The 20923-nt window shown below is 40.7% G+C and overlaps 1 protein-coding gene across 1 annotated transcript in view; it reads left to right on the top strand.

Annotated features, from left to right (window-relative positions):
- Positions 1-20923, top strand: part of PDE10A (phosphodiesterase 10A) — a 307793-nt gene that overhangs the window by 197824 nt on the left and 89046 nt on the right. The window contains exon 5 of the mRNA XM_030556722.1: positions 1528-1577. Coding sequence (XP_030412582.1) covers positions 1528-1577 — 50 coding nt within the window. The remainder of the gene's footprint in view (positions 1-1527; positions 1578-20923) is intronic.

Here is a 20923-nt window from a genome sequence, read left to right as displayed (position 1 = left end):
AAATGGACTGTATTTGTTTACTGTCACTTTAATGCAGCGGTTTCAAACTGTGGGTGGGGACCCCAAAGTGAGTGGGGACCCTGTTTTTATGGGGTCGTCGGGGCTGGCGTTAGACTTGCTGGGGTCTGGAGCCAAGTGGGGCTTTGCGCCCCCTCCCCATGGGCAGTGGGGCTCAGGCAGGCTTTGGCCCCCTCTCCAGGGGTAATGTAGTAATTTTGGTTGTCGGAAGCGGGTTGTGGTGCAATGAAGTTTTGAGAACCCCTGAGGGTTCTGATTCAGCTTCAACCCAGCTGGTCAGTACTGGTTTATGTTAGAGAGCAAATGAGAGGCTGGAGGAGAGACAGAGGCAGCACATCCTTCCATACTCCTAGTAGACTAGAGAGTACATTTTCTTTCCTTAACTTACAATGCACTTATTTTCTATAATGTCCAATAGACACATAATATTTTCTCTAGAAATGACTTTGGAACTCAAATACAAATGAGCTTCTCACTGACTCAATGATGTCATTCATATCTATGTAAATAATTAAGCAATCAGACAGTGGGGTTTTGGTTCTGTCAGACATGCATAGAAGGCCAACTGACTTTAACAGCCCCCAATATGTAATCATTTCCCTGAAATGCACTGCCTGGAGTGTTTTATTTGTTCATAAAAATGAGGAAATCATTCAGACCTGTGTATTTACAGGATACCATTACTGATGGACAGAGGAGTCTACTTGTGCCCAAAGTGTTAAGCCTATTTTGTAATGCTGAATGTAAAAGCACAGGCTTGATGTGTTCTTCTGTTTCTAAGAGTGTTTTCGTTTTAGCAATAAGATACCTCTGATGGTTTATTTCTAAGGGATTATTGCACTATTTCATGTTTAAACACTTAGCCTTTGACCTTATGCCTCACAGCACCACCTGAGTCTTGCAGTAATTGCCAGCAGATATTTATTCCCTGGAGTGACTTAATGTATTTAATACAGAACAGCTATGGAAAACATAGGCCTCCGCATGTCATAGAAACTAGAAATAATCCCGTCATACACATTTAGTGGCAACATTTGAGGCTTATTCATTGTTTTACCATGCTTATGTATCTTAAGGCAAGGACAGAGATATTTACGCTCTGTATATGGGAAACAGCACATTTTCCATCAACAGAAGAAAAGTTATCTATGTTCTATATGATTACATTGTGGATGTGTATTTTTACTTAATTCTTATGCTGTAATATGTATTCATGCAATGTAATATTCAGTAGAAATGAAGTAAAGACTAGGTAAGTTTATCAGGTTGCAGCTTCCAGTTATGTCTCAAATATATTAAATTGGGTGGGGGGGACAGATAGTATTATCATATGCCACTAACGTTGCAGGTTTTCTGTGCAGTTTCAGGGGATACAGCAAAGGTGTTTCATGTTCAGAAGTTTAGCTGATTGTCCTAAGTGGAATGAGTCTATGGTTTCACCTTGGAGAACATGCAAAAGTTATATTCTTCCTCTGAGTACAATTACTTCTTTTATTATTGCTTTGGCAGCTACAAAAGCTGATGGATTTGCACTATATTTCCTGGGAGATTGCAATAATGTAAGTATTCTGGATTTAGATGCTGCTTTTCTGTACAGTTAACTAAATGTACATTTTCCACTTCCCCAAATATACTGTAATCTTATTTTGTACATCATTTAGCAGGAAATGCTAGTTAAGTGCTGAATATTAGTTTTACATTTTTGTTTCTGTAGATGCAATGTTGATGAATTTAGTGACGAGCAAAAGAATTTTTTGCACTGAGCTTCCAAGGGCCTTGCTTTATAATCATATTCTTTTTCTAAAGTCTAGCAACTTCACTAATAAAAGGCAGAGGTTGAAAACAAACAAAATACTGTACTTTTTCGCACAATGCACAGTCAACTTGTGGAACTTGTTGCTTGGGGGTGTTCTGAAGGCCAAAAATGTAACTGGGTCCAAAAAAAGAATTAGATAAGTTGATGGAGGATAGGCCCATTAATGGCTATTAGCCAAGAGGGTCAGGGATGCCACCCCATGCTCTAGTAGTCCCTAAACCTCTGACAGCCAGAAGCTGGGAGTGGATGACAGGACATGGGTCACTCAGTAATTGCCCTGTTCTGTTCATTCCCTCTGAAGCATTGGCCACTGTCGGAAGACAGGATACGGGGCTAAATGGATGTTGATCTGACCCAGTATGGCCATTCTTATGTTGTTATGAAGCCGCAAGACTGTGTTCTTATACAGTTTACCCCACAGCATGGCCAAGCACAAGTCCAGGCATTTATCCAGAGATGTTCTCTTTAAAGAGAGAAAATGTAACTTTGATTTCCTCTAAATGTGACTTACTCTTTTTATCCTGTTAAGTTTCTAGTTTCTAAACTTCATCAGTTTCTCTGTTGTTGTCAACTGTAGCCTGAAAATGAAGTAACCTAAATTTCAAACTCAGGCATTGATTAACATGAAGAAATAGATCACACACATTTAAAATGAGGTAGCCAAATTAATTTGTGATATAAATTAATTGGCTATAACAATTATAACAGGAATGAGTTTAATCCAATGTTGTTAGTTGCATAATCACTATTTTGCTATGGTTTTTAGAATGCATTAAGTTAAGCAAAAATGTTTATCTTGGCAATTCTAGCCAGATACCATCATATAAGATTTAGTTACTTGACAAAATTGCATGCAGGAAAATGTAGTTGCACTTTAAAGGCAGACCATTGAGTTAAAAATTACACTTTTGTCTGAAAAAATGTATGCCTACTGTTGGTACAAGAAACACCTCCAACTCTTATAAATGAAACTGATTAGAGAGGCAAAACATTTTTCTCCGTTGTTTTAGTTTAATCTTTCACATTAGTCAGCTCTCATGGTTTATTCCTGCATAGTCCATTATTCAGTTTCCCCTGCTGCTGTTTGTGTGGGTCTTTCATGCAGCAAAAGAGAAGAGAAAATGACTTACAAAACAGCAAGAAAGCATGATTGTAAAGGTGCACAAACTGGCAGGGGGCCAGTGTACTACCTGAAAGTACTTTTAGCTCATTTTTTAAAAGTAGACCAGTCGACAGTGTCCCATTCAAAGGTATGAATTAAATGTCGTACAATAGTCCTTTCAAAGTAAGAAATGAATCTAACTTTTGGGTTCTAGTTGACTCCTTTAATAAATATTTGGTCAAATAAAGATAACCCATTTTGTGATCCGGAACAGGACTGATTTCCGAGAGAGTTTTGTAACATAGGTATTTCTTGCAGAAGACTTACTGCTTTTCTTCCGTGGGCATATGCTTCACCACACATTGCCCACCTACTGTCAATACCATCTTCAGTTTTTTCTGCCCAATTCTGGTATTTAATCATTGTTCCAGTTTGGGGGTGATGCAAACCTCCACTGAGCTTGCAGGAAGTTTAGCCTTCACGTATGAGGGTGCAGCACGTGGATGGATGACTAGCTCTGCTTCTGACTGTACTCTGTGAGAACTGAACAATAGCCCTACCTCCTCCACTTGCTCTTTGCAGAAACTAGTAGCAGCTTTAATCTTACAGCTCAAGATTTCAGATTATGCCCATCTTCTGCATGGGGGAGCACAAGATGAGGAGAGGTACCTTACAACTCTATGACCTCCTGAGCAGCTGACATGGAGACTGTATGCAAACTGATCTTTGCTGTCTTTATAGCTTTTTAGACAAACAAGGTAATGTGTTCCCTTATAATTAATTCTACCACTGAAAAAAATAAATACCAGGTGCATAAAAAATACACATTGATTACATTTGTCACTGAAATGTGATTACAATTGCCCCATAGTGGCATGGTGTTCATCTGCTCATATGGGGCCTGATCCAAAGTCCATCAAAATCCGTGAGATTTTCTGTTCACTTATCATAGAATCATAGACCTGGAAGGGACCTCAAGATGTCATCTAGTCCAGTCCCCTTCACTCAATGCAGGACTAAGTATTACCTAGACCATCCCTCACAGGTGTTTCTCTAACCTGCTTTTAAAAATCTCCAATGATGGAGATTCTATCACCTCCCTAGGCAATTTATTCCAGTACTTAAGCACCCTGACAGTTAGGAAGTTTTTTCTAATGTCCAACCTAAACCTCCCTTGCTGCAATTTAAGCCCATAGGTTAGGTCCATATTGTACTTCTGTCACTTAATAGTAATGCAGTAGATGTCTTTTGTAAAAAAAAAATGTTAACTAACAGTTAATTAGGGATCCTTGTTCCTGTGTACTGGACTTTTAACATTTTTGTCCTACCCTAAGTTTTATGGTTTTAAGGAGGTTACATTTTCAAAGGCACAAATGGCAGTGAGGTATCTAACTACCATTGACTATCAGTGTGAGGTGGGTATCTCATTACCAATTGTATGTTTGAAAGTATCCCCCCTTGGTGGTTTAATTGCAGTTATTTCTGTTGCACAGATAAAACTTCCTGTGTTTTGCACTTCTGTTCTGTATAGCATATATAAATGCAAAATGATGCACGTTTCTAAATTTAGATGAATGATGCAGTTAAATATTTACACCCACATTTTCAAAAGTGGCATCTAATTTTTGGTGGCTCAGTTTTTCAGGTATCCAGCTTGAGATATGGATAGCTATACTCTATCAAGTTTGGCAACCAAAAATAGTGGACAATTTTGAAATGTTGGTCTTAAGCTCTTTTAGCTAGCTTTGGAAATATTTGTAAAGGTTCTTGAATCCATCCAGTCAGTAATCTCAACAGTCAGGATGACTACCTTAATATTAAGCCAATCTTTGTTTGAGCCTCATAGCATCATGCTTTTTGAAGGAATAATTGAGAAGTTTTGTTGCCTGAGACTACTGACATCATTGTGTGTGGGTCTGTATATATGTATGTATCTAGGGAGAGGAGGTGTGCTGTTGTATAAGAACCTAGGAATCCTGGTACCCAGTGTAATCATAGAGCTGGAAAGGACCTAGAGAGGTCATCTAGTCTAGTCCTCTGCATTCATGGCAGGACTATATTACCTAGACCATTCCTGACAGATGATTGTCCATCCTGCTCTTAGAAATCTCCAATGATGGAGATTCCACAACCTCCCTAAGCAATTTATTCCAGAACTTAACCATTCTGACAGTTAGGCAGTTTTTCCCAATGTCCATCCTAAACCTCCCTGGCTGCAATTTAAACCCTTTGCTGCTTGTCCTATCCTCAGAGGTTAAGAGAAACAAATTTTCTTCCTCCCCCTCGTAACAACCTTTTACACACTTGAAAGCTGTTATGTCCCCTTTCAGTTTTCTCTTTTCCAGATTAAGCAAACCCAATTTTTTCAATCTTCCCTCATAGGTCATGTTTTCTAGACCTTTAATCATTTTTGTCACTCTTCTCTGTTTCTCTCCAATTTGTCCACATATTCCTGAAATGTGGTGCCCAGAACTGGACACAATACGCCAGCTGAGGCCTAATCAAAGCAGAGTAGAGCAGAAGAATTACTTCTCGTGTCTTGCTTACAACGCTCCTGCTAATACATTCCAGAAGGTGTTCGCTTTTTTTGCAACAGCGTTACACCATTGATTCATATTTAACTTGTGGTCCACTATGACCCCCAGATCCCTTTCTGCAGTACTCCTTCCTACGCAGTCATTTCCCATTTTGTATGTGTGCAACTGATCGTTCCTTCCTATGTGGAGTACTTCGCATTTGTCCTTATTGAATTTCATCCTATTTACTTCAGACCATTTCTCCAGTTTTTCCAGATCATTTTGAATTTTAATCCTATCTTTCCAAAGCACTTGCCACCCCTCCAGCTTGGTATCATCTGCAAACTTTATAAGTGTACTCCGTATTCCAGGGATGAGCAAACTTTTTGGCCTATGGGCCACATCTGGGTGGGGAAATCGCATGCAGGGTCATGAATGTAGAGCTGGGGCAGGCAGTTGGGGTGCGGGAGGGAGTGCATGGTGTAGGAGGGGTGCAGTGTGCAGGAAGGGGCTCAGGGCAAGGGGTTGGGGCACAGGAGGGGTCTGGCATATACAAGGGGGCTCAGAGCAGGGGGCTGGGGTGCAGGTGGAGGGTCAGAGTGTGGGGGGTGGCTCAGGTTAGGGGCTTGGGGCGCTCAAGGGTGCAGGCTGTGGCAGGAGGCTCAGGGCAGGGGGTTGGGGGCTCAGGGCAGGGGGTTGGAGTGCAGCAGGGGGCTCAGGGCAGGGGGTAGGGGTACAGGAGGGCTGGGGTGCAGGTGGAGGGTCAGAGTGTGGGGGGTGGCTCAGGTTAGGGGCTTGGGGCGCTCAAGGGTGCAGGCTGTGGCAGGAGGCTCAGGGCAGGGGGTTGGGGGCTCAGGGCAGGGGGTTGGAGTGCAGCAGGGGGCTCAGGGCAGGGGGTAGGGGTACAGGAGGGGTGCAGCAGGGAGTTAGAGTGAGGGGTACAGAAGGGGTGCGGGATGCAGGCTCCGGCCTGGTACCACTTACTTTGAGGAGCTCCAGGGTGGCAGTGGCACGCAGCGGAGCTAAGACAGGCTCCCTGCCTGACCTGGCCCCACATCACTCCCGGAGGCGGCTGGCACCATGTTCCTGCGGCCCCTTGGGACGGGGGAGGCAGAGGGCTCTGCATGCTGCCCTCACTTGTGGGTACCTGCGGGTACCTCCCCCGAAGCTCCCATTGGCCGCGGTTCTTCCAGGGATGGCAATCCCATGGGGTGGATCCAAAGCCCTGATGAACCAGATCCGGCCCACAGGCCGTAGTTTGCCCACTCCTGCTATATGCCATTATCTAAATCATTGATGAAGATATTGAACAGAACTGATCCCTGCAGGACCACGCTCATTATGCCCTTCCAGCATGACTGTGAACCACTGATAACTACTCTCTGGGAACGGTTTTCCAGCCAGTTTTGCACCCACCTTATGGTATAGCTCCATGTACGTCATATTTCCCTAGTTAGTTTATGAGAAGGTCATGCAAGACAGTATCAAATCCACCGGTAACGTGTGCTGTGACCCCATCTAAGGACTTACAAAATCAGTATCAAGAGAAAAGTGAAGGCAATTGCTTTCTTAAGCTGGAGATTCCATTATGAATCCTTATTTGTACAGTTTATACTTGCTATAAAAGCTCACTGTGGCAATCTTGATGTAACCCTTCTGCCCCTCTGAGTTGGCAGCAACAAGGGCCGGGTTCAGTATCCAGGGGTTCTGTTTCAATAACTCAATGCCAAACCAGCTCGAGCCCCCACCCAGTGACCTGGGAAAATCTTACACACACCTCTAGGCGCCTCAAAGAGGCAATGCTTCCCCTCTCGCAAGCACAGAGTCTCGGTGTAGCAGAAAAGGTTTAATACATGAGATAAACAACAAACACTAAATTGGGAAAAACACCTCAACTAGAGTTCATAGACCCAACCGTGAGCAAAGACCCACCCCAGGAAATTGGGCTGTGTCCTCTATCCTGGGCTCTTGAGTCCAGCAACCCCCCAAATCACCCACAGTCCCAAAAGTCCCACAATCCCAAAAGTCTCTGTCCTGGGTCAGTGCAGCCCCCAAAGTTCGAGAGTTTATCTGCAGAGGTCCCTCCCCCCAGCCTGGGTAGAAGGGGGCACCTTACGTGGTCCGGGGCCAACTGCCCTGCCTCTCCGTGGGTTCTGCTCTCACCTTCTCCACGAACTGCTCCGCTTTACCGGCCGCTCCACTCTGCTCCTCCAGCCATCCTTACAAACTGCTCCGCTCCACTAGCTGTACTGTGGGCTGCTCCAGTTGTCCCTGCAAACTGCTCAGCTCAGTGCGCTCTGTGGGCCACTCCACCCGTCTCACAGCTACTCCGCTCTGCCAGCCGCTCTGCTCCACCAGCTGTCCCGTGATCGGCTCCAGCCGTCCACACAAACTGCTCCACTCCACCAGCAGCTCTGTTCCACAGTATAGCTTTGGGCTCCCCACTAGTTAGCACAGTACTCAGTGCTCTCAGCTCAATAATTTCAGCTTTTTAGTGATTGTCAGCTCTTTAGTGATTCCAGCTCATAGTAGGGGAGCCCCAGTGCTAGTGCACCATTAGCCAAAGTGATTTCAGCTCAGTAACCTGTATCTAGATTCTTGAGGGAATAAAAAAAATCAACTCTGATATTCCACAGTGGAGAGAGGAGGGGGTGCAACTGGTGCTCCTGGCTCCACAAGGAGACTGCACCACCAGGCACAGATACCTGTCCCCAGCCTCTCTCAATTCTCTGGGTTTTGGAACCCATGTCCCTTGTCTAGCAAGTACCACCCAACTGAGGGTGAGTCATTTGTCACCAAGCAGTCCCACCGCTCAGCAGTCTGGGATAGGGTAGGTGTGCCTATGCAAATATACTCTCTGAAATTCTTTCCACCAGATGTCAGTGTAGAGCTTATCCTGACACTGCTTACATCGACATGCAAAGTTGATAGTCATAGAGCAACTTTTTGGTATGAGATTTCCAATAACTACCGTTGGCCAATTTTAATGCATGAATTTATACACAACAGAGAAGAAAGTCTCCTTGTTTCAGATACTTTGGAATCTAGGTTTACAAAGTGAGACCCAACAAGCGATTACTTCATATCATGGAAGATGTTTGTGCTTTTTATTTTTAATGTTGAAGGAACAGGAAAACAGCCTCGTCATTGCAATTTTAAAACTGGCTTTAGTAAATTAGTCATAAATGCTTCCCACTCTCTTGGTTTTAGTATGGATAGCCCTTTCTGTATTTGAAAATTGCATTTGAATATGGTGAAATGAATATGCCTTTTTAAAAAATGACTGCATATTTGATTAATTCAAAAGAAAGTTCTGAATTAGTCCGTCTGCAGTATTCTGCTTTGTGCATAATACAGCTGTCACGCTGGCTTCCAAAGAGGCATCTCACTAATGGAGAAAAGTCCTATATAATTTAACAGAACAAGATATCTTTCTGTAAGTGTTTTAACCATCTTACAGAATTGAATAGGAAATTATATCCCTGCTCTTGAATTTTATAAGATTGTTAAATAGTTGTCACTCCTAATAAAATTACATAGGTTTTCAGAGTAATTTCTGTATAACCTTATTGATTTTATCTTTATTAAATTCTACAGGACTTTTCCATAAAGGTATGTTGGAGTTGTTTGGTGATGCTATGTACCTGCAGCAGTTTCCTGCTGAGAAAAGAGGCAAGTAGATTGCCCCCAAGTTCTCTGGAGTAGGATCTCTGAGGTGGCAGCCGCTACATCTGTTTAAAGTGTTCACTGTGCTTTTTCACACAAACCAGCAGTCTGTAGCAGATGTCAAAGGGAACATGGGCATTGGGTTGCCTAGAATTGCCGGCAGTGCTAACACTCGCTTCACGATGTGCTCAGGAAGTGCAAGCACCAGGATTCTGCTGCCTCCTACACTGTTCCCTGAAAGAGTGTAAAGGGCTTCTTGTGTCCTGTTTACCCCCCTCCTGCGCACACATTCCCTGTGCCCCTGTCCTAACTAGCCTGTGAAATGGTCTACTTACAGGTTTGTCTGATAGGCTGGTACAATTACAAATAAGATACTTTGGTCTTAAGGACACTAACACGCATTTGAAAATACCAACTAATTGTGTTTACTTTGGATACTGGAACATCCTTGTAAGCAAACGGTAATGGTTCTCAGCTCTCAGGGAAAGACTTTTACCCTATTTTGTTCCCTCCGTTTTATTACCCAAAACAGATGTAGCCTGATTTGGGGTGGGTTAGTAGGATTGGTGTAATTTATCCACTTAATTTAATTTTATTTGATTGACTAACTTTTTAATTAATTAGTAATATTAATAATAATAATTGGATATTAATCAGTATGGGTTTGGCTTGCCAGTATATTTAAGCAGAAGATAAAGTTCGTCCTGAATCAGGCTTCACAGAGTTTATAAAAGGAACTTTGAGGTATAATGACAGGAGTTTACACTGAGACAGATATAGTCATAAAGACCTTTTTATTAAAATCAATGAAACAACAAGTAAATGTTAAAACAGTTCAAGATTACAAAGTTACAAAATATCACAGTTCTTTAAGAGAGATATTTATGATAATACGTTGTTATAAGCTCACTCTGTGTAGTGCAGCAGCACTTTGGGCGTTTTCCACACCTCTGATAGAGGAAACTATTGTATGCTTTCTGGTTTAACACTATATATACTAAATGCTTTAACTAAAATGAAATATGAGGGAGATTAAATCCCTTTTCACTTACTGTTTTGAAAAGAAATAATACTACGGCCTATTAATAGTTACTAGCCGTCGTGGATGGCTAGTAACATCGATACGTAGATGGGGGTGGAGGCAATGAAGAGTAGACAGGTACAGATAGATGGGTGTATTGCCTGTCTAATGGTGATTTATTACACCTTTTATAGAGCATTTATCAGAAATCCTTCCTCTTATGCCCAAATTTCATCTTTCCCTCACAGAAATGTTAGGGTACACTTGTCTTATAGGCTAAGATATCTGTGCGTATGAATGACAGGTATGTACGCATTTGTGGTATACTTGTTAGATTTGTGGGCAAAAATCCCTTTTTCCACCCATTACTGTTATTGGTTCAGTTAAAGGTCTCCAGACATCTGCGTAGGTATTTTGTCTTATAACTTTTCTGAGTAAGGGTCTCAAAATGTGCTAAAGTTGCCATAGCGTCATACAGGATGTTTGACCTGTAGGTATCTTGCATTTCAGCTATTGCTTTATAAATCTATAAGCCTATTACTTAAATTTATCAAAAAGACATTTTATATATGCCAACAGATTAATCCTCAGGGCTACACAGGGAATTACATACAGTTCATAACTGCAAAAGTTTTGGTCTTAATTGAGCATAGCATTTAATCATGTGTTTAACTTGAATGATTTAATTAAGTCCTATTGACTGCAGTGGGATTTACTGATGTTCCTAAATACTATATTAAATAGGGATGGACTTAAGCACATGCTTCCAGCTTGGGGCCTGTGTGTGAATGTTCCCAAAACTTTTTGTTTTGTGTCACAACTACAATATTTATGTATTAATATATGAGCAGTTCCTGCAAATTCTTTCTCACTCATGTAGTTTTTATTCCTGTGAGTAATTCCGCTCTGGTTAGTTATAATACTATACTCATGTGAATAAGGATGTGCAGGTTTGGGCCCATTTAGTTTTTGAAATGTAATAGCAAGACTCTTACATTAGTTTCTGTCTTATATTGTGAGCATTATCTATTTCCTGATGCTGTAAATTGCTATGCCAGACCAATCATCCTCCCTTCAGATGGTGATTCACAACAGCTTTATTGTAAAGAGAATTGTCAGAGGCCACAAGTATGTGCACATACTCTGCGTTTCAGGGTGAATGTAATAGAGTAATTATTCTAGAATTCCTACAGTATGTAGAAATTGTTGTTCTAGCTAGATATGCAGTGCCATCTAGTGACTTTATGTAGAAGGAAGATTGTAGATATTAAGAACTCTGGAATAATGACTAGTGATTGTAGTTGTCTCAGTTTTTGGATGGCCAAATGGAGACAGCTTAAAGCCCACTGATTTTTGTGAAAGTATAGAGCACTCATTGTCTGAAAATCAATCACTCTAAGGTATCTCAAGTTGGTAGCTCCCAAAATCACTAAAATTATTTCTGCCATTGTACATCCTTTGTATATGTAGAGAGAAAAATCTTTGTTTCTTCCATATTTGTCAGTGTACATTGCACTGCCCAATAGCAAAGTTTCCAGAAATTAAATACATTTAGAAATAGTAGCCTCCATCTTAAAAACAAACTAACTCAGAAAATATACCAGCTCGTTTGGGATTTTAACACATGACTTTTGATTGAGATAAGTTAGCATTCCCATTATTCAGCTTCCCCATTCTTAAGTGATTTATCATAGGCCCCCAAAATTATCAGCTATGTTACATATTGTTTTACAGTGTACACATATGTTGTCTTCGCTTCAGTTTTCTAACATTATATCTGTTTTCCAAGCATACTTAATTCTGTATTATAGAAAAATGCAGAGCTCTTCAGATAAATTGTGAGTTATCAGTGTTTCTGTAAAAATGCAAGAAGTTATTTGTTCTTTTCCCCCCTGGCTGACTTTTCCTAGCAGTGAGATTGCTGACAATTGTGTTCAAACACAGAATACAGTTGGCTTTAATTGTGGAAGATTTTTAGAGCTATTTCATCTGGCTGGTTATTCAACTTGGGCATTTTGCAATTAGAACCTTTTCTGCTGGGGATACTTTCCTATTGATTTGGTTTATTGTATTGGTCATCATTTCTATTGGGCTTAGTTTTGGTCATTTAAGAATATGATTTTAAGGCACAGTTCTTGATATATGCTTGCGAAGAATTTTTATTGTACAAGAGTTTGAATATGCTCTTATATGTTGGGCTGCCATGTCCTTTAACAAAAAACAAAACAAACCACTCTGCCTCTGTTACCAAATGGAAGAGAATATGAGATGCACATATGCTTAAGCTCACTTAATATCAATTTGCTTAATATAGAATTCTCTTGAATGGAAATGTCTTTTCTAGGCCTCAAAGTATACAACAATAATTTATCACTGATGTGTCCATTTAATATCAATTGGATGTTAAATAATTTTCCATTCAGCATTTTTTGGACCCATTCTTTCTTCCAGTGAAATGAGCTACAAAACTCTCTGAGTGAAACAGAGGCAAGATCACATCCCTTGTAATAAAAATTAAAAAAAACAAAAAAACCCCCCAAAATTGTTAATTGAATGCTTTATAACGTGTGTACTTACTTTAACCCTAAACTCATTCTAACTGCAAAATCTGGCTTCTGTCTTTGTGAAATAAAAATCTGAAGTGTTCTAAAAATCTGTTGTTGTTATTGCTTAACAGAGCAGGAGTATTTTTTTAAAAAAGAAAAAGAGCAACTGAATGGCTCACTATTTGTTAATGACTCAGGTCTCCTGTTCAAATGCAGCCCAAGGAAACTTTTTATTGTCTGATGACTGCTTATGTAAAATGTATTTGACGATTTACCAGGTTCCCAATGGCTACAGCACAGCAACCACAATAAGAGCTGGCATGAATTGGCTCCTTTATTATCAGTCTCATCTGAAAGGCCAGTGACTGACAGTGCCCGTGGACTGAAGTTCCCCCTTAGCCTTAGAAGTGGATCTTCCAGGAGATGGTTGAGGAACATTGGTAGCACAGTGTAGGGAAACTTAGACTACTGTTACTCATGCTGTATGATTTCTGTTGATAAACAGAGGGCTTTGGTCTCAGGGGTTCTCAGTCTAGCACTTCAATCAAACACTAAAATCACACTTAAAATATCCAACAAATCAGTTTTGCTATGGTAACAGGTACCTGAGAATATTGTCCGGTTGATGAAATTCTTCCAAAATTCATTATAATACGCATCACTCCTTGTTATGGTAAACCATAAAACTTAATATATTAGTGTCATGGTGATGATATTATAGTAGAGGTTGTGTATATGTAGCGTACATAAGAAGTTGAGTGGCAGTTGTGTGGGGTTTGTTTTTTTTTCCACTACTAGTGAAAGTTGTTAGGGTTTCTTTTTAGCAACTCTTATTTTGTGAGACTCAGCATATGACCAATGCAGATTTGAGGCCAAAATTTAGCATACTGTTTTAGCAAATTATGATAGTGCTAAACTTGGTTTAAATTGGTTTGGTCAATGTTATTTTATAGGCAACAAAACAAAATAAAAAACCATCACCGCACAGCAAAAAATGCAACTAACCAAACAATAACAGCAGCAAAGGTAGTGGGTAGTGTACTGTAGATTCTTCTTTACAGTCCTGTAACTAAAAATATATTTCTTTATCAACTAAAAGTTTACAGGCCTTCAATCCTTCATTTGAATCCTGGTACATTGAAATACTTCAGAATTCATAAATGATAATGACTCAGCTATTTGAGTTTGAAAAGTGATCACTATTTATGCATAGTTGCACAATTCAACCAAGATTCATGAGGTTTTTTTGGTTTTGTTCATGGATGATAAACACTAATGTAAGTCTAAAAAACTGACAGTAGGGGGAACTTTGTAGAAAAATACTTCACCTCTTTGTTGGCAAATCTCTGAACTTTTTAGTTCTGACAGAGAAGGGAGTAAGGGAGTTTTCAGTACACTCTGAGAGCCTCTGCAGTAGGGTCAACAGTGAGAGTCTTGGGTCCTTCTAACTAGCCACAGTTAATTGAGGTAAAAGTCTGTCACCAAACAGACCTTGCTGAAAGAAGGGGGGATAACGGTCTGTCAACCTTTGCCACTGTCCTGACTGAGTGAAGAGATTTTGTTGCTGCCTCTGGAAGAGGGAATAACAGATCAAGATAGGGAAGAGCAGAGGCCTGTTGAGTGGGATGGAAGGAGCTCTTACTCTCTAGGACAAAGGATTGGAATTTCAAGCAAGCTTCCAGAGTTTCAAAATCAAACAGATTCTCTCATCCTTTTGATGTTTACTCATTAATAGAGATGTCTCAGTTTATTGGCCTTGAGGACACAGTGAAAGGCCCGTGAATGGGATGGAGCATCCTTTATTATGAGATTTTTGTTTGCTTTGCTTTGCTTTGTTGGGTTTTTTTGAGGAGGAAAGGAGGTTGGAGGTTGCCTCTGAAAAGAGACAGATTTGTGTGTGTAGGGTTTTTATATTTGGTTTTGGACATGCCCCTGGAGTTATGTGAAAGCACATTTAATACATCTAATTAATGACTTAATAAAATAGTGATACCATTGCTTTGCTGAATTGAGTTTCACATATGTTCAGCTGTCATCTTGGGGAATGAGATACATTTGGGTGGGGGGGGGAGGAAGTCAGGAGATTAGTTTGAAACAAACTGTTAGCTTTAAAGTCTGCAAGAGGTCATCTTGGCTTGTCAGTGTCCCATTAATTTAATGCAATTTTCATTCATATTCCCACATGTCATATTACATCATTCTTACTCCCATCTTTGTGTGTTTCATGGACCATCTGCATTTTTGGAAACTGTACAATGTCAAGTATACTCTCAGTGCTAAAGAAATAATACTATTAACACATACCAATAATCATAGTCTTATGTTTTTCTAAATCTTCAGCCCTTCTTTCCCTTAGAAGGGTACAAATTAACAAACAAAACATTTAGAAAGAAAGAAATGTGCATGTAGGTTTATTAGCTTATTTGATTTTTTAAAAAACAAATAAATTGGGGCAGTGAGGTGGGGGGTGAACTGCTTTTTCTGTGTGCTCTGGTTTCCTGAGTTTTATTAAGATTCATTTCTATTTGAATCCCAAGACACCTACTTTCTGTCTGTTGCATAAAATATTCTTCTTGCTTTTATTCAAATAAGCTTAATAACATCAAACTTGGATTAAGTTTTAAGTCTCATGAAGGGCAAGTAGCCATGTAAATGTAAAATTCCTAATTGAATATAATAATGTATATGCATGCCATCAGATTATAAGAATATAATTGAAAACAGAATAAAAATGCTTTTCTATTCTGGCAGTGTTTTGCAGGCTTATATGGGTTTATCCAATATATTGAAAGGGGGATTTCTGCTGGATTCTTAAATTTGCGCTCTCACTACATATAAGAAATTATGCTTGTATAGCAAAAAATTTGATTTGAACAGTTCCCTTGTTCCTTCAAGAAGCCAAGCTTAAAAAGAAGTTGTGAATTTATATGGGTTCAGAGCATAATGTCTCAGATTAGACTTAAGTGAATGAGCGCCAAACCTCAGTATTGCACCTGCCTCTACTAGGTGCAACAGAAGAAAATGGTTGTCTTGTATATGGTCACTAGCACTTTCCTGTCCAAAGAAGTGTTGTTTCTTCAGATCACGTAAGTAGTATGGAATACAATATGGTGGAATCTATCAGAGCTAAAGGACGATTTTATTTATTTATTTTATTTTTTATTTCTAAGATAATTTGGTTTCCATCACTGTGAGAATATCAGACTGATATCACAAGTTACTGAAGGTCTGTATCTACAAAGATACAGCTTCTCCTAACTACCTCCATCAATGTGCCTCAGTCCTGATCTAGAGGGAGCACAGCATCCAGGCCCATTCTGTACTAAGGGTGTATCTATTCAGAGATCTAGTGAACAGCAAGCCGGGATCAGGGCTGGCTCTAGATTTTTTGCTGCGCCAAGCAAAAAACAAACAAACAAACCTCCAAGAGCACAACTATCGAAGCAAAAAAAAAAACCAAAAAAAGGAAAACAAAAAAACCCCTCCCGGAATGCCACCCCAAGCACATGCTTGGTTTGCTGGTGCCTAGAGCTGCCATGTACTATGTGGCAATGAGGACCCTGCTACCATGAATTAGAAGTTCCATAGTGTGATTTGACATACCACTATTTGTTTCAGTATTTTTTGATGTCACTCTGATATTGTAACTGCCATGAGAGCTAAAAGTTAGAAACAGTAGGTCAAAGCGCACTATGGAACTTCTAGTGTATAGCAGGCTAGTGCACTGTAGATTCACAGTCTGGCTTGCCCTGTCCAAAGTCTCTGCAGTAACAAGCCCTTAACCTCTCTTCTAACACTGTCAACAATCGTTCTAGTGGTATTTATGTGATCTGGATACAGGACTACCATGTAATTTAATGTAGGCCCCTGCAAGCAGATGGCATTTACTTTTATAACACCCACCCAGAGACACAAATGAAAGTTTCCGTATCCTCTGATCCAATCCCCTTCTCAGTTTTCATTCCTCTCTCCTACTCTGCTTGAGTTCTACATGCCCTTCTTCTCCTCTGACTTGACCGTTAGTCTCACCTTCCCAACCATTTCTTCGTCCCCCTTTGCGTAGTCAAAACTCCCACCTGACAAAACATTTAATACATGAAAAAATCCACAACGTGCATTAAGCACCATCAAAGTCAGCTCATGATTCTGTATTTGTACCCGTTGTCCTTCTGGCCCCTTGCTACTCCTTGTCTTTGTGTTTTGTACCCATGTCATATTGACTTAGATTGTGAACTCTTCAGGATAGGGACCTGTTTTTCTGGTGTTTTAATAACATGCTTAGCACAGTTTGCGTGCTGTAAAACAAACAACAATCAGATATAACACAAGAACCTGTCAAATGAGGAATCAGTTGGCTGGGACTACTCATAGTGGTAAGTCTTGTATCTGGTAGTGTTTCCAGGATCAGGCCCTGAGATTATGAGATCTATTGGGATTTGCTGCTGCTTTGTCTACAAAGGGTCATTCATATCTAAGGCACTGTAATATTTAAATAATAAAATTACTTTTAATCCCCTGATTCAACCTTATGTCCAGACTGAAACCATTTTAGGAAAATAAAAGGACCTCAGAAAGAAGTTGGTGTTTTTGTTCTGGCTTTCAAGGTGATGCTCTGTTCTGAACAGTTTGATTCTCTCATAACGGAAGAGTACATGCAGTATCACTTTCCACTGTTGGAAAAGGAATCTTTAGGTTTGATATACCTAGGATATAGACAAATTCATTAATATTAATTATCCTTAAAAATAATGTGTGATAGTATCTGGAGCTTGGGAAATTTAATCCCTATAATAGGCTTAATGAAAGCAGCATCTGATGGTAAAATTAATCAGTGCAATCATATGACTGCATATGTGTCTGGACAATTAAGACTTTCTGATGCATAATGAAAAAGCTTGCAGTACATTCTATTTGGAGAAATCTTTCCCTAAATATTCTATATTTTCTGATTTTTGTTTCCATAATTTTTGTTAATAGGGACATTTTGCGTGAATAAAGATCTTTCATTCTTAGTATATTTCCTGTCTATTTCTTACCAAAAATCATAATGCTATTTAGCATTACTGTTACTTACTGTATGGAAATCCTGCATATTATTATTGATTAAAACAGTTTTATTTAATTTTGCTATTGAAATAAATCAAACCATTTGGACTAATGGTTTCAGCACCAAACTAATAATAAGCCACCCCTTGCCTATTTAAAAAGAGTCTCTTCAAAAAGTGCTTTTGGTTTTATTAATGCAAAGAATGTATTAAAAAGGATGAGGGAAAAGGATGGTCTAGTGGCTAGAGCACTAGGCTTCAAACTTGGGAAGCCAGAATGTGTTTCCATGCTCTGCCACAGACTTCCTGTGAGACTGGGAAGTCACCTAGGTCTGGTCTACACTATGCATTTAAACCGAATTTAGCAGTGTTAAACCAATTTAACCCTGCACCCATCCACACAACGAGGCCCTTTATATCGCTATAAAGGGCTCTTTAAACTGGTTTCTGTACTCCTCCCCAACGAGAGGAGTAGTGCTGAAATAGGTATTGCCATGTTGGATTAGAGTTAGTGTGGCCGCAAATCGATGGTATTGGCCTCCGGGCAGTATCCCACAGTGCACCATTGTGGCCGCTCTGGAAAGCAATCTGAACTTGGATGCACTGGCCAGATAGACAGGAAAAGGCCCGCGAACTTTTGAATTTCATTTCCTGTTTGCCCATCGTGGAGTTCTGATCAGCACGGGTGGCTATGCAGTCCCAAATCCAAAAAGAGCTCCAGCATGGACCGTACAGGAGATACTGGATCTGATCGCTGTATGGGGAGACAAATCTGTTTTATCAGAGCTCCGTTACAGAAGACGAAATGCCAAAGCATTTGAAAAAATCTCCAGGCTATAGTAGACAGTGTCCACAGCAGGGACTCAGCACAGTGCTGCGTGACAAGTGTAACAGAAAGCTAAAGAATCAAATGGACACTCGTGGAGGGAGGGAGGAGGGACTGAGGACTCCAGCTATCCCACAGTCCCCACAGTCTCCGAAAAGCATTTGCCTTCTTGGCTGAGCTCCCAATGCCTGTAGGGTCAAAAACATTGTCTGGGGTGGTTCAGGGTATATCTTGTCAATTTACCCTTCCTCCCCCCCGTGAAAGAAAAGGGAAAAAATCGTTTCTTGCCATTTTTCTATGTCTACTGCATGCTGCTGGTAGATGTGGTGCTGCGGCGCTGAACAGCAGCATCCCCTCCCCTTCCTTTCCTGATGGCAGACGGTACAAAATGGTGGAAAACCGTCGTCATCCTGTGAGTGCTCCTGGCTGGCCTCAGTGAGGTCGGCCAGGGGTGCCTGGGTAAAAATGGGAATGACTCCCTGTCATTCCTGGCAGACAGTACAAAATGCTTGGTAATGGTCCTCCTCATAGCAGCTGGAGCCTGAGCTCCATCAGCCCCCACCCCTTTGATGTTTAAAGAAAAGATTATGTACTCCCTGGACTATCATAGCAGCGGGAGGCTGCGCTCCTCTTCCCCCCACCCTTTAATGTCCTGCCTGGACTATCATAGCAGCTGGAGGCTGCCTCCCTATCATTTTATCTCACTAAAAAGTCAGTGTTTCTTATTCCTGCATTCTTTATTACTTCATCACACAAATGAGGGGACATTGCAATGGTAGCCCAGGAGGGTTGGGGGAAGAGGGAAGCAATGGGTGGGGTTGTTGCAGGGGTACCCTCTAGAATGGCATGCAGCTCATCATTTCTGCGGGATCTCTGGGGCTCTGACCTGGAGCGGCTGTGCTCTCTGGCTCTCTAGTAGACTTGCCCCATATTCTAGGCAGGACTGACTCTATTTTTAGACAAAACATAAAGAAGGGAATGACCCGGGGAGTCTTTCCCATTTTTGTCCATGCACCCCCAGCCGACCTCAGCGAGGCCAGCCAGGAGCACCCGTGACAGCAGCAGATGGTACAAAATGATTGATAACCGTCATTGCCAATTTCCAATTGCAAACGGTGCAAAATAACTGATAACCATCATCTCATCGCCAATTTACAATGGCAGATGGTGCAATAGTCACGGTATCCATCTCAGCTACCTTGCAAAGGCAAATGAATGCTGCTGTGTAGCACTGTAGTACCGCCTCTGTCAGCAGCATCCAGTACACATATGGTGACAGTGACAAAAGGCAAAACAAGCTCCATGGTTGCCATGCTATGGCATCTACCAGGGTAATCCAGGGGAAAAGGGGCGTGAAATGATTGTCTGCCGTTGCTTTCACGAAGGAAGGATTGAATGATGACATTTACCCAGAATCACCCATGACACTGTTTTTACACCATCATGCATTGGGATCTCAACCCAGAATTCCAATGGGCGGGGGAGACTGCGGAAACTATGAAATAGCTACAGGATAGCTACCCACAGTGCAACGCTCCAGAAATCGACGATACATGGACGCACACCACCGAATTAATGTGCTTAGTGTGGCCGCGTGCACTCGACTTTATACAATCTGTTTTACAAAACTGGTTTATGTAAAATCGTAATAGTCCTGTAGTGTAGACATACCCCTAGCCTCTCTGTGTCTCCACTTGTAGAATGATTGTGATAGTACTGCCCTACCTCACTGCGAGTGGTTGTGATGGGTATCAGGGGGCCATATAATTACCTAAAGTAGATAAAGATAAAGATATGAAATCCTGGCCCCTTGAAGTCAATGGATATTTTGCTATTGATTTCAGTAGAGCTAGGATTTCACTTAAGATTTGAAATATTCTGGTTCCTGTGCATATAACTGTCTTATGACTTTTATACTGACAATCACTAACATGTTGCTTTGTTGTTTTGCCATTCAACTTTGGATGTCTGATTATTTGAGAAATAAAAAGAAATTATTTTAAAGGGGAAGTGGTTAGGAGAAGGGAAGAGAAAATAACATTCTGACAGTAGAGAACGGTATATTTGTGGATTTATTTTTACTAACAAGCAAAGAGTAAATTAAGTTGAATGGTCCTGCTCTCTAGAAATACAACTTTAATAATTATTTAACCCATTAATCACAATTTTAGCTAATTTTCTTGCTGATACACATTCTCTCAGTATTTCAGCCACTAGTGGCAGCCTGTCAGATGCTTTTGAGTGACCGAGCAAACCTTCAAATCGTACAGCTAGTACAGTGTCAACTGGCTAGTGAGGAAAGCCAAATAGCTCTGAAGTAGTGACCAACAAAAAACAGTAACTCAAACAGCACTGTCATTGCAATAA

Source organism: Gopherus evgoodei, chromosome 3 (assembly GCF_007399415.2).
Source record: "Gopherus evgoodei ecotype Sinaloan lineage chromosome 3, rGopEvg1_v1.p, whole genome shotgun sequence".
Taxonomy (NCBI): Eukaryota; Metazoa; Chordata; order Testudines; family Testudinidae; genus Gopherus; species Gopherus evgoodei.
Note: the sequence above shows the minus strand (reverse complement) of the source record. Positions and strands in the feature narration are given on the sequence as shown.